Genomic DNA, 19,273 nt, shown 5'->3' with positions numbered 1-19,273 from the left:
TTAAAAGCTATGTGCACTCTATGTAAACAGTATTTGCTATTTGGCTACTTACAGGAAAAAGTGCTAAGCTGATCATCTTGTTATTTTATCTTTAACACAGAAAGTTCCATCACAGTCACCTCCAATTAAATGGGTCGAAGGGCACAAGGGGGTGTTTAACGTAGAAGTGCAGGCTGTTTCATCTATTCACACTCAGGTAAAGAATCTACATCCAATCTTTTACATGCAACATAAGCTTCATTTGAAACAGACTGCTGGGGCTTGGATAGCTGAAGGGACTGGTGAATGGGATACAAAGCTCTTCACCTCTTGGTTGCCCGTTCAAATTTTGGTGACTTTTTTACTTCTTAGCCAACCATCTCTGTTGCTCTGTGATTGTCTGTGGCTGCAGCAGTACAGAATATGCAGTAACTGTCCAGCGCCACATGCTGAGTATTTGATTGTATTCACAGGACAACCACCTGGAGAAATTCTTCACTCTGTGTCATTCTCTGGAAAGCCAAGTCACCTTCCCAATTCGACTGATGGAACAGAAGATCACAGAGGCTACCCTGGAACACGAGTTAAAACTCAGCATTATTTGCCTGAATTCCTCCCGCCTTGAGCCCCTGGTCTTGTTTTTACACTTGGTGCTGGAGAAACTTTTCCAGCTGGCTGTGAAGCCCATGGTTATAGCTGGTCAGACAGGTACATATTAAAGCATGGCCATTGACTAACAGAATAGCAGTAGGGTTGGAAAGGGCCCACAAGCAAACCAGGTGGGTGGATGGAGACATTTTGCTAAATTGGCTGGCTCTAGTTTGATATTAGCTGATTTAGCTTCTAGAGGGTATTTATGGGGCATTGAGATAGGGGAGTGTTCAACTTCCTGCAGCTTATTCAGGAAATCAGCACGTCCTCTGTACCCAGGTACAGTATCTGCTGACTGACATTTATATCAGTAACCGAATATCCAAAGTTATAATCAATGCCAACACAAATTTTGGAAGGGATGTAAAGGGGCTTAAGACGATGTTTGACTATTAGAGATCAGATTAGGAAAAGATCTATGTTGGGGGAGCAGATTAGTCCATATCTGCCAACTGCAGGGTTCTTACACCTTTCTGTGAAGCAATTCATGCTGGTCACTGCCAGAGAGAGGATACTGCTTGGATGGATGTTGGGTCTGATCCAATCTAGCAATTCTGATGTTTCTGTGTTTAGCTTTGAATTTGTTAAAGTGTAGATTAAACAGTGAATGGATTAGATGTTATCTGCTCAAAGAATGCCCTGTCTTAACTGAGTTATGCCCTTTAATGCTGAGACTAATTCTTTCCCTTTGGTTCACAGCCAATTTCTCCCAGTTTGCCTTTGAATCTGTGGTCGCAATAGTGAACAGTCTTCACAACAGTAAAGACCTGAGCAAGGACCAGCATGGGAGGAACTGTCTCTTGGCATCATACGTCTACTATGTGTTTCGCCTTCCAGAGCCTCAAAGAGATATTGCCAGACTAGGTATTCTTGTTGCCTTCTCCATAAAGTAATTCCCTCCTCCCTGACCTGCCCCAACCCCTCAGATTGTAGGTAGCACGAGTGTGACGGCTCCTGACATTCGGAGTCATTTGTATTCAGAAGGAGCAGAATTTAAAAGATACTTTAATGTATAGTCCATGCAAGAAATAAGAGAGAGGGCAACAGTGCAATGGGTGCTATAGGGCATGATGGTGCCTTTAGGAGCAGCCCTGAGCAAGCTTCACCACCCCAGAAGTAGTCTCAGGTGGCATTGTGCCCTGCTCCCAAGGAGTGGTTACATACCTCTCAGCCTGCGATGGCCCAGATGTAGGACATGGTGTCTGACAAAGACACACACAGACCTGTTCAGGTGGGAAACTTTAAAATGTGGTGGGATTCCTTTCTTCGGTGTAACTCTCTCTCTGGAACCTCCATTTCTGAGTGAGGGGACCCCAGATTTATGTGCCATGTTGGTAACTTTCAGAATAAAATGAGTGACATCCCTCAAATTGGGGGACAGTAGAGAGGAATGGGTAGTGAATCATAGAATATCAGGATTGGAAGGGACCTCAGGAGGTCATCTAGTCCAGCCACCTGCTCAAAGCAGGACCAATTCCCAACTAAATCATCCCAGCCAGGGCTTTGTCAAGCCTGACCTTAAAAACCTTCTAAGGGAAGAAGATTCCACCACCTCCCTAGGTAACCCATTCCAGTGGTTCACCACCCTCCTAGTGAAAAAGTTTTTTTCCTAATATCCAACCTAAACCTCCCCCACTGATCTATACCAGTGACTCCCTTCTGATCTATACCAGCAGGAAATTACTTCCCTCCTCCCGCCCTCTGTGCTGGTTTAGCTATTCTGGAAAGAGAGTAGGGGGATGGGGCCAGGCTCCACCCATTCCCCACCTACCTGCTCCAGGGAGGGAGTAAGCAGATGAAGAACCCTTTGTTTTCCTACATGTCTGGACCCAAAGAGACGGGGGTGAGAGGTGATAGGGAGGGGGGTTTATTCCCCTGCTCACGTGTGTAATCTGAGCTCTTCTTGAATATTTGGCTGACGTTGGGATGTGGTAAATATCAGGGCTTATCCACACCTGGAAATTTACTGAAAACAGCTATTCCAGAATAATCATTCCTGATTAGCTAGTCTGATACATTTCTGAGTGTAGACAAGCCCTCAGTTTCTATCACCTACATCAAGGGTGGAGATAGAGTTTTGAGCCCAGATGTGTGTACATCAGTCTAACGTGCAGCAAGGGACTAACAGCCTGTCTCTGAAGTGGAAGGAGAAAGGAAGGAAAGAGAAGCTGCTGCTGTGGAGCTGTTGCTCTGATCTTCCTCTGGTGTTCTCTGTCTTGGTGCTGTGCTGGACAGCTCACCACCCTTCCCCTAACTCTGCATCCTCTGGCTCCGGGCCTAGTTAGGTTATCAAAGGTGAGGTTGGTGGAGCGGCTTTCAGAATCTACATGCTGTTCTTGCTGTGTTTGCTTTAGGAGCACAGAGTAAAACTGGCTTTCATGGGATCATAATGTTGTGTTAATATGATATCCAGTCCTGATTTTAAAAAAACGTCTTCCCGTGACCAGGTGCAGCAGGAAGTGCCAATTTGCCAGAGTCTCGTTATTACACATTTGGGCGCACCACAGCTGTGTCTGTTGGGTCCAGACTTCTCCAGAGCCGGGTAATGAGCTGCAGCAATCCAGATATTCATGGTACACAGACTGCTACTGATGAGGAAGTCAAAAATATCATGTCATCGAAGGTAAGGGAGGAAAAGAAAGCTTGGTAGCTAGAGATAGGGTCTAACCCAAAAACCCAGATGAAGGACCCAGATCCAGACTTTGTGGGTGGACTCATCTCTACTCATATATGCTGTATATGCCACCAAGAAGTCTTGCTGTTCATCTGGGCGCTAAAACAGCAAGCTAAAGCTCTGGTGCCAAATCTTTAAGTCCTTTCTCAGTGTCCCAGAGAAGTCAACAGTAGTTTGACATCAGTAAGGTCTTCAGAATTTTGTCTCTGAATGGATGGATTTTGTCTCCACTGCAGGATGTGCATATTTTCAGATCTCTAATTCTTTTCTTGTGTTCTGAAAGATCTATACATAACAATACCTAGGGTGTTTATGAGGGACTTGATCAGCTCTTGTTCAAGTCAATGGAAAGAGACTGCTGTTAACTTCACTGGGGGCTGGATCAGGCTCTAATGAGGGTTAAACACATCTTACAAAGAAGAATCGCTCTTCTAATGCTGAGAGGGAAAATATTCCATTTCTTCACAGCCATTTTTTATAAAATCACAGTGCCTGTTTAGTGCTGAATGTGTGCACTTCAAGTGAGAGACTAGGTGGGATGTCCATCATCAGCACAGTGATTTTACATCAGCTAGTATGGGCACCAAAAGCATCTGCTTTGGTGATGAATTCTTCTTTTGTGAGTCCTTAATTTGCCCATTGAATTCAAGTGAAACATAAACTGATTTTCTTCTTTTTCTTGTTCAGAATTACATAGATTGTTGATGTTAATTATGTGTAGCATAGTGCTTTTGCAGTGCTTTGTTTTCAAACTTGATTATAAGACACTTTCTGAATCTGTTCTCCATCCAAGGGGCATGTGCATCTCCAATTAAAGCGAATGAGACTTATGTGTCTAGCTCGAGGGAAATAAAACAAAATAAAAGAGAAGAACTAGTCATATTTGCAGGTTATGAATATTTGATTTGTTTATATGGATATATTTATTCATCCATATCAGTTTTTAATAGTGTAGACTTGTATTTAATTGTTTATGAATTTTACTCCTATTTCCTGTGTCCTAAAACATAACTCAGCTCTAGAGTTTTTTAATTTACCTAAATTAAAACAAAGTTAACATGTAGGTTATTAAAGCTGCATCACATTAATAACAACATTGCAGGTTATTAAAGCATGCATCACAGCAATTTACAATGCTTGGGTGAGTACTGCCATTTCACCACCTTTTAAATGGACGTTGTTTTTAATGAAAGAAACTCCCAGCTGTCATTTTATTTGGTGGTTCTAAATATGAAATTTCTTTCAAGAACAGCTCTTGTTGAGTGGATGAATTAAGAGAGCTTTAAAGTCTAAATGCAATACTTGAGTAGGCCACGTGGTGGAGGTATTTACATTACTTTCCTTTGAATTCCAAATCCTGGCACTGTTTCCCTCCCTCCTCCCTCCTCTCTCCTCCCCCCATTACGGGGCATGTGTGAGAGAGAGGATGGTAGGGGAGATTTGTATTTTTTTTTTTTTTTACAACTAGCAGCTGACTCTCCTTTGTTTAATTAATTAAAATCCCCTTCCCCCGGCTTTTGGCCCTTTTCTCCAGGTTGTAGATCGCAGCTCCAGTCGGATGTCTTTCTATATTGACGCCACCAACGACACATCAAATGCATCTGTAAGCCCAAGACCATCCAATAAAAAGGTAGAGTGCCACACAATGCGAGAGCAATCTGAAGCCTGGCTGAGAGCTGTTAAACAGCTGCTAAAACAAACTTTGCCAGTAACACTTAGATGAGGTACAGGGGAAAGGGAAAGAATTAATTTATCAGTTTTGGCAAATAAGCTTTGTGCCATAAAAGTTACGTTTATACCAGGGAGGTTGACCAGTAGATAAATTAATATATCTTCATTTTTGTATCAACCCCCTCAATCTCAGGCTCTTTAGATTCTGTTTCCCAAGTAGTTCTGGCAAGTAACAGAATGCTTTACAGGTCAATGTATATGATTGGAGACTCTTTACTTTGACTTGTAATGATCATAATGGATCAGTGTTTCCCAAGGTAAAGGAAGGGGAGTGAAGGACTAGTTGTGGTCCGAATTCACCAAATTGGCTTTTCCCCTGCTCATAGTCTTTGAAACCAACCCACTCTGTCTCTCTCACAGTACATGTTCCAGGGTAGCAGTTATTAGGAACATAGGAACTCCCATTCCAGATCAGACAAGTGATCCTTCTAGTCCAGTCTGCTGTCTCTCACAACAACCAGCAACAGCTGTTTTAGAAGAAAGTGCAAGATACCCTCCAGTAGGTAGTTAAGGAATAACTTGCCCACAGGGGAAGTTTCTTCCTGACCTCTGTTAGAGTTTGAGTTATGCCCTGAAGCATGAAGGTTTATATCCATTCCTAATTATTGAGGGATTAATTATCCTGTCTAATGTAACTGGAGATGTTCCCATTATCCATATAAATATTCAGTATCTCTACTTGTATATCTTTTGTATAGAGAATGGACCATGATGCAAAGTTTAAATCTGGATCTGAACTTCCTAAAAGATTGGGGTGCTTGGATCTGGGTTTTCAGTTCAGAGTCATCTTTACACAGTATTGTTTTCAAGTAGGATCCAGTGCAAAGATCTTGCTTTAAGGATTCCTTCATTCCCACCCTTTAGCATTCACCATCTTCCCCCCAACCTCAGAAACGCTAATGCATTACATAGAAGTGCTCAGAATCAGTATAGCTGGGGTAGGCAACCTATGGCACGCATGCCAAAGGTGGCACACGAGCTGATTTTCAGTGGCACTCACACTGCCTAGGTCCAGGGGGCTGTGCATTTTAATTTAAATTTTAAATGAAGTTTATTAAACATTTTAAAAACCTTATTTACTTTACATACAACAATAGTTTAGGTATATATTATAGACTTATAGAAAGAGACCTTCTAAAAACGTTAAAATGTATTACTGGCACGCAAAACCTTAAATTAGAGTGAATAAAGGAAGACTCGGCACACCACTTCTGAAAGGTTGCTGACCCCTGCAGTATAGGCTGCAATTCACACCCTAAACACATTGCCCAAAGCCCATGAATTATGGGCTTGAGTAATGGCTGCTTCCCATCTGCATCTTCATTTGGTGATTCCTCAGCACTGGGTGTGGCTACAGTGACCCCTCACCCCACCTGTCCCCATCACACCTGTCATACCAGCTTATTCAAAGCAGCAAAGGTGTCAATCTCTCCAGCATATATGGAGTGCAGAGGCCTCCGTGCCCAGCAGCTCCTTCCACATCACCCCCCTCACACAAAAGGCCACTGTAGTATGGAGGGCCTTGCACACACGGAGTGAATTTCACCCACACAGTATTGGATTGAGGGGTCAGTGTTGGAAGATGAGTTCAGTTTAAATCATTTCTCACCATGCTGTGTTTGTTGCCTAGCATTTCCATGAAGAGCTAGCACTGCAGATGGTGGTCAGCACTGGGATGGTGAGAGAAACCGTCTTCAAATACGCCTGGTTCTTCTTTGAGCTGCTGGTAAGATTTTGTTCACAGAATTATATAACAATTGAGAAATTAAATGCCATTTGTGCCCAAAGCCACAGATGCAGATTTGTTCCTGTCTTAATCACCTATACCCCCCAGTGCATCACAACCCACAGTTTAGGAACATGCTCAGACTGTGTGTGTGTCTGTCCGTCCGTCCGTCTGTCCGTCCAGCTAATCTTCCCCATAAGAGTGGGCCTGAGGCACACAGTGCGGACTGTCCTCCAGATCTGAACCTCCCTAAAGTTTGGAGATATCGGGCTAGGGGGTTCGGTTCAGATCCAACTCTCCATGGAGCCCTGATGACTCCAACACATAAACAGAAAAATCAGCCTTGCGGGAATTCTCTGAAATAATTTATCCTAACTGTAGCCAGCAGGATCTGCCCAGGGTTGAGGATTCAAAGAACCCTGCTTATGTTGTGCACTCATTGGTCCACAGCTGGCAAAGCACTGCAAGACAACAATCAAGCTAGTATCTTTCCTTCATTTCAGATGAATACCAATTGCCATTTTCTCCACTCTGCTAATAGCATAGGCCACTGCCCACAGTGCCTGAACTCCACACACTGAGATTCTCCCGTGCAAGCCTGAGGTGACTGACGTCACTGAAGAATGGTCTGACTTATTGGTGAACACTGGCAGCAAATAAACCGTTCAAAAGCCAGCCAAGAAGTAGGAACTCATTCAAAGAGTGATACCCCAGGCCTGTCATCACGAGGGATCAGAGCAGCAAGAACCCTTCGTGAGCACAACAAGGACCCACGTCCTGCATTCTCTCCGATCTCAAACTCCTGACCAATGATCTTCTCTTTCTTTCTCATTATTGAAGCTATGACTTAACTGTGAGCTTTGGATGCGTGAGGGAATGCAGGATAGAGACTAGAAAGTGAATGGGTCAGGAATGGAAAGGTTTTTCGAAAACGGATTTGACCTTTCTGCTGCTGGCTTCTCGCACCCCGTCTATGTGATGGCTGAATGTAACGCTTTCCTTCTAAGTACCAATGTTCTGTTAGAATGTCAGCACCTACATGAGAACATGGCAGTTCAGCAGGGGTGGTGTGCTTTGCCACATATATTTGGTAAAATAGGAATTTATAGTCCAGAACTTGAGCAGAGACAGGGTCTGGAGTCTGTTGTACTTTAAGAAATAAAAAATAAATAGGTGGCATGTAGGGAGAAATTGAATCTTTTCTAAGTGTATGTAGCACCTCAAGAGTGGAGAGTGTGTCTGATGCCTGGAACTGTCTCCCTCTCCTGGCATGCTAAATGGCCATCTCCTCTTCTTTCAAATCCCTCCTTGAAACATCTTTCTTCAATGAAGCTTTTCAGAGGTAATCCACTATAAAAAAAGCATTTAATAAATATCACACATTTTTGATCTTGAAACTTAGTTTAGGTAACAGCTGTATTGTCAGTCTGTTCTAGATCCTAAACCTTTTGGTTCAGGGACTGTGCATTCCTCTGTATATTATGTACAGCACCAAGCACAGTGATGAAGGATGAAATCCTAATGTTTGCACATAATAAATGCAGCAGAAATATCAGGAATGCAAACCTCTCTGTTCTGTCCTGCCAACTTGCATCAACCCCAACCTACAGGGGCAACTTCTAGGAGTAAGACAATAGTTCAGCCTCCATTCTCACTCAGTCCTTGGGCCCTCTGCTGACACTGACAACAAGTATACTAGTTGTGATGGTAGTTTTGTGCAGGTGAAATTGACGCTTGTGGGAAATCGGGCCCAAGTGCCAGTGTTAAAGCATTCGTTTGATAGTAATGGGTTTGGTTTTGTTTTGCAGATAAAGAGCATGGCTCAGTATGTTCATAACATGGACAAGCAAGATACTCTGCGAAGAAGTCGATTTTCAGATCGTTTCAAAGATGACATCACCACTATCGTCAACGTGGTCACCTCAGAGATCGCAGCACTTTTAGTTAAAGCACAGAAGGTAAATGTGGGATACAAAGAAATAAATGTAACATTTCCGAGCACTCAGGGCCGGCTCCAGGGTTTTTGCTGCCCCAAGCGGCGGGAGAAAAAAAAATAAAAACAGCGATTGCAGTCGGCGGCAGCTCCACCGCGCCGCTTTCTTCTTCGGCGGCAGGTCCTTCCCTCCGAGAGGGACCAAGGGACCCGCCGCCGAATTGCCGCCGAAGAGCCCGACGTGCCGCCCCTTCCCCTTGGCCGCCCCAAGCACCTGCTTGCTGAGCTGGTGCCTGGAGCCGGCCCTGCTAGCACTCTTTTTGTGGTTATTTCCCGCAAGACCTACTGAGCCAAATTCAATCCTGGTGTAACTTCACTGACATCACTGAAGTTACACCAAAGATGAATTTGACCCAATATTTCTATTTTATCTCACTTGTGTCAATCGTGTGGTAGATTCTAACATCCTTATTCATGTTGCATAGCACCTTATTCCATGAGTGGATCCATTGATTGCCCTGGGAATATTTAAGAATTAAGGTAACACTCACCCTGGGGAAGGTTTACAGAATCTGGTTCCAAATGATCTCATCACCAGCTTCAAATGCTGTTAATATGAAATTCACAGATCAAAAATAAAATCTTTACCTCACTGTAACTCTTTCCTCTAATATATTTGAAAATCAACATATTTGGTTACAAAAATGGAAGAATTAAAAAACCTAACTTACTTTTCACCACTTAATGCCATTTGTTTACATTATGAATTTCAGTCATCTTGGACAAAGGAAATCGAGTAGTCAGTTTCATTCTCTGGTTTTCATGCACTAGCAAAATGCTACGGGAATGTTTAAATAAAAAACTGGGTCACTGTGATCTTTAAAAGCATTTCATTAAAATACTTCTGTTCACTTAAGTAAAACACTTTTTAGCAAAATTTTAATTTATGCCCTCAATGCATTCAACCATGGCCTGTTTATGGCTTCTTTACAGAGAAGACACAAATAGTCTTATATAGGCAGTACTGTTAATTAGATCACATTCTGATAGGGTGAGGACAGAGAGTCTAATCATGAAAGTTCTCCATGTGTGAAAATGCCACTGAAGTGCCAAGAGGGTTTAGAGAACTGGATATATACATTAATTGTACTCAGAAGCCATAGATGACACTTGTATGATTCTTACAGACGATGCAAAAGCAACCTACTTGTTTTAACACAATATTGGGTATGTTTTTAATAGCTTGTTGCTTAAGTCCTGCAGTGATGAAGCATGTCCCCCTGGCTTGCTTTGCCCAGGCTAGCAAACTGCTTGCACCACGAGAGTAGGAAAATATTTAACAGCATGAGATCACAGAAAATAGCTTTATATATCTGACCAGAAAAGACAAAAACATGAAAAAGTGACTCTCTGAACACTATAAAGCCACTCTCTCTAGCATGAGACACTGAAGGCTATACAATTCCCTCAGTCTCACTTCCTGAAACTGCTCTATCAGTCATGAATAAGCAACCTCTGTGGGACTTGAACACAAGCTAATTAAAACACACCCGCACATGTACACGCCAGAAGCAGTCACACACACAATCAGACAATTCTTTGGACTGAACTACACATAGAACCAAGATTTTTAAGGTTATAGTCAAATTAATAAATTTCAAATAACTCGGGCCTTATTTTCAGAGTTGCTGAGCATACAGAGTTCCCAGTGACTTTAGTGGGAGCTGTGGGTCCCTGAAAATCAAACCATTAGTAAATATTCAGAACTGAGCTGCTAAATCATAAAACCTAGAGATTTGTCTTACTGCAATTTTTTTGTCATCAGTCTCAGATTTACGGTTTCTAAATAAAATATTTGATGTTCACTAAATAGAGTTAAAGAAACATTCTGTCAAAGCTGTGTTAAGTATTTTAGTTTTCTGTAAATAGTAAGCATTCAATTATTTTTTAAGAAACTGAGAGTAGAAATGATTGCAGCTATTCCCTACAGTGTATTTTCCTATATTGTGTCAAATCTATTTTAAAATTATTCCAGCAATGGAGCTTCACAACTTCACTTGGGTGAATGAGTCTGGTGATTTTATATATTATAAACCACAAATTCTTTATTTTTTAAAGGAAACTGAACATGCAGAAAAGATCAACATTAGCTTGGCATTTTTCCTGTACGATCTGCTTTCTCTAATGGACCGTGGGTTCGTTTTTAACCTCATCAGACATTACTGTAATCAGGTACGCATCGTTCAGAACAGTATCTGAATGAAGTTTGGTAATCTGTTCAGTTCTGCTTCTGACTCATTTTTCCCTCAAGAGGCTGGCATTAGTAATAGTGCCCAAAAGGCAGGATACATTCCCTTCTTAATGGAGCCTGGGAATAGGCAGTGAATGCTGTCCACAACCATGTGGATCCCAGTGGATCTGCAAAAAGTGGGAGCCCCTCCCTGCTATTTCCTGACCCTTCTACCTCATTAGTAGTAGCCACTTAGTGGACATACTGCTTTTAGGTCCCCTGCCATTCCCACGATCTGTATCTCTGCCAGTGGGACTCAGTGCACAAAGTGAAATGCTGCTATGAACAGTATTAACTTTTTCATAATTTACCAGCGGAAAAGTCCCTGTATTTGGAGGCTCGCTTGCTGTATAGAACAGATACCCCCTTCTTCTAGGCGTACACCCCAACCTTGTGAAGTCACAACTGTACAGTGTTTGAATAGAGGAGCTTGGAGCAGTAAGTGGGAGAAAATGTTCGTGCTGACCCTGCTCCTCCTCTGACATACACTGGCTACATTTCTGCAGATTTTTCTTGGCTCTGTTTCCCTCTGGACCATGCCACATGGTCTTAGATTAAAAAAAAATCCATCTCGAGCTCTACCCTCTTGTGTTCTTTGCGAATGGCTTTGCTTCAAAATCCTTCTGGAAAAACCCAGTATAAAAATGCATGACGTCTCCATTATTTTCATACAAGTTATTTGGTGCTTCTTTATTTTTTTCTAAGCATTTTGATCTTGTGATCCATATAGCCTTTCATGTTTACTTAAAAAAGGCCAAATTCTGCCATTGGACACGTGCACAACTTCCATTGAAGTTCACAACTGTTTTGCCACAATTTCTGCTGAGGCATTGCACTTGTGAAGGGATCTGACAGTACTCTTGGAGCAGTATGGTGCACAGTGGAGGAGCAGATTCCTTTGTTTAGTTTGCAACAGGCACAACAGAGTTTTTAAAAGTTAATATTACTATGCACAAAGGGGTGAGTATGTGTGTGTGTGGGGGGGAGGAATCCTTCAAAATTACTTTCCAGACAAGCTTGCTAAGGCAATTGCATGTTTTCTGGAAGGAAAGAATAACTGATCCTCTCTTGGGAGGTCAGCCAAGTGCAAAAACACCCCCACTAAACAGAGAATGCCTAATGGTTGGAATCTTGTTAAACACAAGAATCCAGTGAGCTTTTTACTGTCTGTTACTCTGCTCGGTTACTTTTATTAAATTGGCTGATTCTGTTTTAGGAAGAGAGTATTTCTCTATGTGTACATCTAAATTACCTGTGCTTGTCACATGATATTTTTGTTTGTTTTTTTCTAGCTGTCAAACAAGCTTACTACCCTCCCCACCCTAATTTCCATGAGGCTGGAGTTCCTAAGGATTCTCTGCAGCCATGAACATTACCTCAATCTGAATCTCTTCTTCATGACTTCAGTGTCTGCACCAGCATCCCCCTCTCCCTCTCTGTCATCACAGGTAGGCATCACTCAGTCCGTATCACATGTCTGACATCCTGATATGACGTATGTATGTGGAGAACTGATGGTCTTGCCACTGCTGTTGTATTCAGCTACTTAAGTCAGGATTCATAAGTCTATAATCATCAAGAGTTGTGAGCTCCCTTTTGTAGAAAAGGGGCAGAAAGGACTAATATCAGCAAGATGTTACTATGAAGCTGAATTGCACAAGTTCATACATATCATGCCATGCAAACGTGGGAGAAATTTTCAGTAGGCGCAGCTAGAAAAAAGCTACGCACACCCAATGTACAGCAATGACTGTGCTTGTGAAGATGCAGCACAAGGTACTATCAGATGGCAACATCTGTTTGTGAGGGTCATAGCATATGGAAATATGCAGCAGACTTTGCATTCTGAGCTTTTGCACATGCTCTCACTGCTCATCTTAAGTGTACAGGCAAGTCAATATTCATTAAAGCAACGGGTTTTTTTTAAGGTCCTTTCTGATCATTAAAATAAATCTTGACAGGTTTCAGAGTAGCAGCCGTGTTAGTCTGTATCCGCAAAAAGAACAGGAGTACTTGTGGCACCTTAGAGACTAACAAATTTATTAGAGCATAAGCTTTCGTGGACTACAGCCCACTTCTTCGGATGCATATAGAATGGAAGGGGACGCGGGGGGAGGGGGGAGGCAAAAAAAACCCAACAACCCCTTCCTCCGCAAGCGCTGGAGGGAGGCCCGGGAGACGCAGAGGGAGCGCGGGGCCGGGGCGAGCGAGAGTCCGGCCTGGCCCCGAGCAGGCAGGACCCAGCTGGGTGGCAGGGAGAGGAGGGGGCGGCCCGCGGTGCCAGGCGGCGGCCGCTCCCCCCCCCGGGCAGCGGGACCCGGGAGCAGCCGCCGCCGCAGCCCCCACCGCCGCGGGGGAAGGAAGCGGCCACGGCGCTCGGCGGCTGCGGCTCTGGCGCCTGGGCCTGCTGCGGGGACCCAGCAGCGTGCACGCTGCCCCCAGCCCCCGGCCAGTCGCGTCAAATAAATAAATCTTGAGGCTCTAAGAGTCAGGATTTCCCAGAGTTGTTGCTTGAGGCTCATTCTTGACGCCGAACAGTTGGAAATGAGATTCCACTACTAAAAATACCAAGGAACTCTGCATAGCTATCAAAACCAGTTACTGCAAAGCAGAGCTGGGCAGCTACCACTTAGAATCGATCTTTTCCTTAGGCAATATCATCAACTCTTTCCTCCCTTAGGAGTCACCCACACAGTACAACCTACTCGAGCCATTGGGCTTTTTGCTGCTTTTGCATGATTTGCTACAGTAGCTGGCCACCAATTTAGTAACTCTGCTCTGTCTACAGGATAGTTGCTAACGTGAGTGAGATTTTTCAATAAGAAATGTTGCCTTGGGGGTAAATCTTGTGGAATTTTTGTTGAGAGCTCATATAGGAAATTCATTTAACCGGATGCTCCATGCCTCTGTATTACTGCAAACAAACAGCTATGCCTGCATTTATATGGCAGCTGAGATAGGACCACTCTGTAGGGGTTTCATACAAATTCAAGCCTGCACTGTCCCGAAGTTTGGGGGGGTGTTCAGAGGTCAGGTTTTGATTCAGCCCATTATGGAGCTAGGGGTCAGCCATAAAGTTGGGATCTGGTTTTTACATGTTTGTTTTCCGGGCAAATTCGAGCAAATTAGTTTTTTGGCAGAAATATTTTCAAGTGAATATTGAAGAATATTAATGAAAAGCAAATTCTGAACTTGTAAACCTAAGTATTTGCACTGGAAACAGATTTTAAGAGTTATGCTCACCCAGTTGGGAACAGAAACGTACCAAGTGACCTATGGTTCAGATCCATGGTTACAGTCGTGGAACTGATAGCACAAACTCAGCAGCAAGTCTACTGATCCTGGCGTGGCTGTGCATCAGTTCCAGCCATATGTTACAGCAGATTGAAGGCTGCTCTAAATTACACTTGCTGCCAGCAACCCCAGACAGAGACTGCAAGGATACAGGAAAAGCATGTTCATCCCTCCTTCTTATGGGCCACATTTCTGTACCAGCCATGGAAAAGGGGGGTGCATGTGGCAAAGAAGCCACTATGCGGGCTCTGCACTGGGGTGATCTTCCCACGGTTGGTTATGCAGCTTTAGGGCTGATTTGTGCCAGCAGAATGGTACAGACTCTCCAGAGCAATCTGAACACAGGGTTGATGCTGGCTTCGTGTCCTATTCAAACTAACAAACACAGCTTGTTTGCACATCAAACACTCGAACCGAGCTGCTCATGCATAATTAAACCAGAGGGTTAATCATAGAAAGTATTCACTGAAAAATTCCTCAAAACAGATTTAAGAAAATTGTAAACAGACAACTGCAAACAGTAAAAGAGACTAAAGTCATTGAATAAATTCCTCTGTTATAATTGGACACTCTGCTCTAGCTTTAAATCGTTCAGCATAGCTCTCTATATTCATGGGAAAAAATTGCTTCAGAGAGATTTTGCTCAATTTGATTGAAAAGCTTCACATTTTTATTATACATTGCAATATTTCCCTCAGATGTTTACCTTGTTCCCATGTTGTATTCAGTGGTTTACAGTAGAACAGGCTGTTAGCTGTATTCTCAGTGAGTGGCACTATTGTCTGTTTAAATGAGTTGTATTTTCTTTGATCATCCATTAAAACACCCGGTATACTTTTGCAGAATTCAAGCTCCTGCTCTAGTTTCCAGGATCAGAAAATTGCCAGCATGTTTGACCTTTCGGCAGATTATCGTCAGCAGCACTTTTTGGCTGGACTGCTTTTCACTGAATTGGCAGCTGCACTGGACACGGAGGCAGAAGGGTAGGTTTCTCAGTTTTTAAGAGGATTTTTTCTGATGGCCCTGTGATCAGTACTCAGTATGGTCATGTGAGAGATGTGGGTTTGATTTTTAGGTCCAGCCTCTTGCTTTCCACTGCTACAAAGGCAGTATCGTCAGCATAGCAAGAGAGAACACCACTTATTGCTCCCTCTGCCTTTGGAGTAGAATTGATAGCATTTCACTGGTCTTGTGTACCCTGGAGAATGTTGGTATGTTACCTTCCATGTGCATGCTTGGAACAAACCACATGTTAACCTCCATGGGTATGCTTGTAACAAACATCCACTGCAGAATTGCTTCCATGGAGCCCAGACAACCACCCCATCATTTGGAGTAGACTTATTTTGAGCAAGGTGAACTATCAAGTTCTCTGTCTAGGAGGGCAGCTGTGGTGATATAAAACCATAGGAAAAATAGGAGCTAATGTATGGTACAAGAAGCTTATGGGGCAACTTCTTGAAGAGGAAAAAAAAAGTTCGGTTGGAAAGGATAATCTCTTTTAAAGATGACAGATCTTTATGCAGAGTGTGATGAACACTAGACCTACAACATCTTGGAACGAGCCAGTTACGTACAGCTCCTACTGCTTCAGTCAAATAAACGTAGTACTTTCACCCTGTGGGTAGTTACTTAGGGGTCACTTTGTAATAAGGCAATAGTACGATTGTTTTGTAGGCAAAATGTTCTCCTCCCAGTGAATGCACGTGTATTATTTACATGCAATAGTGCTAAATAAATATGGAGCAAAACGTCATTGGGAATTTCACTTGCTCTTAGCAAGGTGAAGGCCTTGAAAACTGCTGCCTTCCGTCATGCTGAAGGATTTGGTTAGACAATTGCCATACTTGGCCATTGCAAGGGTGTGACATGTTTCTTTAAATCCATTTCTTCCGCCCTGTTGAAATTGCCTGGGACAGTTTTCCTTATTGGATTACTAGTTACCAGTGATCATTGCTTTGCAGGTGTGAAGTCTGTCATCTGGATCAGGATTTATTTTAGGGAATGCAGGCTGAGATGTTACTCTCTCGTTATAGCATAAGAGATTATCCACAGAATATTTATTAACTTCCTCCGCCTCAGTCATCTCTCATAGCCGCTTTGATCCATATAACCTGCATGTGTCTCAGTAACAGAGCTAGTCCTTGTTTGTGCTGACAGAATCAGTAAAGTGCAGAGGAAAGCGATCAGTGCTGTGCACAGCCTGCTGAGTTCCCATGACCTAGACCAGCGCTGCTTAAAACCAGAGGTGAAGGTCAAAATTGCTGCCCTTTACCTCCCTTTGGTTGGGATCATTTTGGATGCACTGCCACAGCTGTATGACTTTACAGGTAAGACCTTCTTTTCTTCCCTTATTTGCCCTCTCAAAGTGACTTCATTAAGTGAGCTGACAAAATGTAGAAGAGATTGCCTTAACTACTCTAATGCCAAACATGCTTGCGAGTGCAAACGTTTCTTTAATTCAAAGTAAGTTGGATTTTCAAGTACAGAAAAATGTTTATTCAAATACTATGAATTAGAAACTGTACAGAAATAATTAGGTGCGCAAATGATAGAGCAGTGCTTTATTTATGCATAATGCTATATCACTGTATAATTAATAATTATTCTGATAGATGGCTAACATATAAACGTGGTCCCTGCCGTGGAAGGGTTACAATCTAATATTAAGATATAAATGGGTGTAACAAACAATAGCAAGGAGAATAAGGGTAACAATGTTATGTTGTTACATTATTTAGCTGGTGCGCACCTAGATGAGTTGGAGATTTTTTTGTTTGCTTGTTTTTATGCTATTTGTTTAATTAGGAAGTATTAACAGGTTTACAAATTGGCTTGCTCATTTTATGTACTCATTTTTCTATTATTTGATAGTCCTGTTATCGTGGTACTGTAGTTAAAAGGAGCATTTGCAGGCAAAAGTAACCAGCAGGCTCAAGAGTCTAGAATAGAATTTTTATCCGAAATCATGAAACTACAAATACTGTTCTAAATCTTTAATCCTTTTAAAAAATAATTCTCTATGCTGTCTGATTCTGTCATATTTGACTTCAATGAGTTCTTATGAATTTGTCCCAGGCAGCAGTTTGCCATTTTTTTTTTTTTTTAGCGAAACCAGCTATTTATGTTCTATTAAAAGGACAACGCTGTGCTACTTGCAAAGCTACCATTTGTGTTCATGAAAAATTCAAGGCAGCAAAGAAAAATATATAGCTGTTTTGAGACATATAATTTTTCACCAGTTATGAACATTTTTTGTACATGTCTGGAATAGAACAATAATATTCGGAACTTCTGTTACCACCTGCCACCCAAGAGTGTTGAAACACTTGACACACACTGGTTAAACCTTACCATACTCTGTTAATCTAGGTTTTATCCCTATTTTGTAGATGAGAAGACTGAGGGATAGCAAGGATAAGGCCTAAATATTCAAATGTGTCCAGTAGCTTGGGGTGCCTCTGTTTTGGGGTGTCTAAATTGAGATGCCATGGGCTTAGTTTTCAGAGGTCCTGAGCACATTGAAATCAGTTGGAGTTGCTTAGGACTTCTAAAAACCCAACCTTTGGTATCTCGAGTTGAGCACTCAGTATTAGAGGACCTTTAAATAACTTATTTACTCAAGGTAACTCAGAAAGTCTGTGGAAAAACTGGGAATAGAAGTGAGGAGTCTTGAATCCTAAACCTGTCTTTTAACCAGTAGGTGACATCTCCTCTGTTAGCAGTTGCCAGATTTGTACTGTATTGTATTGTATGTGTGAGAAAGGCAGTTGACAGGCAAGGATGGCAAATGTGGGTAGCCCAATGTGCAGCAAAGCACGGGATGGACTAAGGTCTAAGATATTGTATGTGTATTTCTGTGAGAATCCGCCACCCAAGCACAGCTTTGGTGATATGCTTAGTAATGTAAGGTCATTGAACCTGGCACTGGTGATTTAATCCAAGCAGTGCAAAGCACTGGTTTGACACTACAGTTCAGAGCCATCCTGAGATCCTTTAGTGGTTTTGCCTCTGAAGCATAAATCAACTTTACCAGACAGCAGGAGTGGGTGAGAACAGATCCTTCTATCCTTGTGTTTATTTGTATAACCTGGCAGTCTGCTGGTGGTTGCAAACTGTCCAGCTAATCCTATACCTCTTTCACCCCCACCCCCTGCTTCCCCTTTCCCCTTCAACATAACAAGCAGTGCCTCTCATGGAAATGCCACTTGTTTCATTAGCCAACAGGAATACAAGACTGTGGAACTTGGTAATACTGAGACAACATAATAATGTTGGATTATGGTGTGCAGAGTCAATGGGGCATTTCAAATCTAGTTTCAGAAGCCCGCAGTGGGAAAGGTCGTACAGGGAGTCCAGATGAAGACCAAGAATCTACAAATGCAATCAATCAGTCTGTTGCCTGGGCCATAGCTGGGAATCAGTTCAACCTCATAAGGTCTTCAGGTGCACCTCTGTCTTCACTGGTATGTCTGCATTGCTTTGCCAGCCTTTCTTTCTGGCAGTATTATTTTATTATCCTCTCTCTGAGGTTATCCTAAACCTTCAGAGTACTAGGGAGACAGGCTCCCTGCTTTCAATTCCAGTGCCTGGCCTGGAACAGCTGGGAGCAGCCACTACAGGGAAAGACCAGCTTTGCCCCCATATCTATGGGGTGGAGGGAGAACAATCAGTAGCCCCGTGGAAATGGAACATGTGCAGTCTGGTCAGCACTTAGGAGCTGTGAGAGGTTTGAGCTTCTTAGTGAGGATGGAATCTTTGGAGATTTTAGCTCTAGCAAGTTTCTGCTGTGCATGTACAAAGTGCAGTTTTTCAAAGGCTTATAAAAATTGGCCAAATTTGGGTGGATTTTGACAGGGATGGCAAAAGTCATACGCTGCAGCCCTGCCAAATTTCAAGTCCCTGCTCCAAACCATGGGGGAATAGAGCATTTCAAAGGAAAGATTGCCAGAATTTTTTCAGATGGGTAAAACAATTTATTTTCCCCATGCCTCA

The 19,273-nt window shown here is 42.7% G+C and overlaps 1 protein-coding gene and 1 long non-coding RNA gene across 3 annotated transcripts in view; one reads left to right on the top strand and one right to left on the bottom strand.

Annotated features, from left to right (window-relative positions):
• The window catches only part of DOCK8 (dedicator of cytokinesis 8), a 132,059-nt gene that overhangs the window by 78,151 nt on the left and 34,635 nt on the right, over window positions 1-19,273 (top strand). For both annotated transcript variants that reach the window (XM_005296756.4, XM_065549378.1), the window contains 12 exons: window positions 101-196; window positions 453-687; window positions 1,330-1,494; window positions 3,078-3,253; window positions 4,839-4,934; window positions 6,666-6,761; window positions 8,570-8,719; window positions 10,813-10,926; window positions 12,277-12,432; window positions 15,122-15,261; window positions 16,439-16,608; window positions 18,596-18,744. In XM_005296756.4, the coding sequence (XP_005296813.2) occupies window positions 101-196; window positions 453-687; window positions 1,330-1,494; window positions 3,078-3,253; window positions 4,839-4,934; window positions 6,666-6,761; window positions 8,570-8,719; window positions 10,813-10,926; window positions 12,277-12,432; window positions 15,122-15,261; window positions 16,439-16,608; window positions 18,596-18,744 (1,743 nt within the window). The remainder of the gene's footprint in view (window positions 1-100; window positions 197-452; window positions 688-1,329; window positions 1,495-3,077; window positions 3,254-4,838; window positions 4,935-6,665; window positions 6,762-8,569; window positions 8,720-10,812; window positions 10,927-12,276; window positions 12,433-15,121; window positions 15,262-16,438; window positions 16,609-18,595; window positions 18,745-19,273) is intronic.
• On the bottom strand, window positions 6,627-12,501 carry LOC122173748 (uncharacterized). The gene is made up of 3 exons (XR_006174493.2): window positions 12,361-12,501; window positions 9,246-9,301; window positions 6,627-6,755 (listed from the first exon to the last, which is right to left on the bottom strand). It is a non-coding gene; the product is annotated as an uncharacterized LOC122173748 (long non-coding RNA).

This window comes from Chrysemys picta, chromosome 6, assembly GCF_011386835.1.
Source record: "Chrysemys picta bellii isolate R12L10 chromosome 6, ASM1138683v2, whole genome shotgun sequence".
In the NCBI taxonomy this organism is placed as follows: domain Eukaryota; kingdom Metazoa; phylum Chordata; order Testudines; family Emydidae; genus Chrysemys; species Chrysemys picta.
This window is presented reverse-complemented; position numbering and strand designations above follow the sequence as displayed.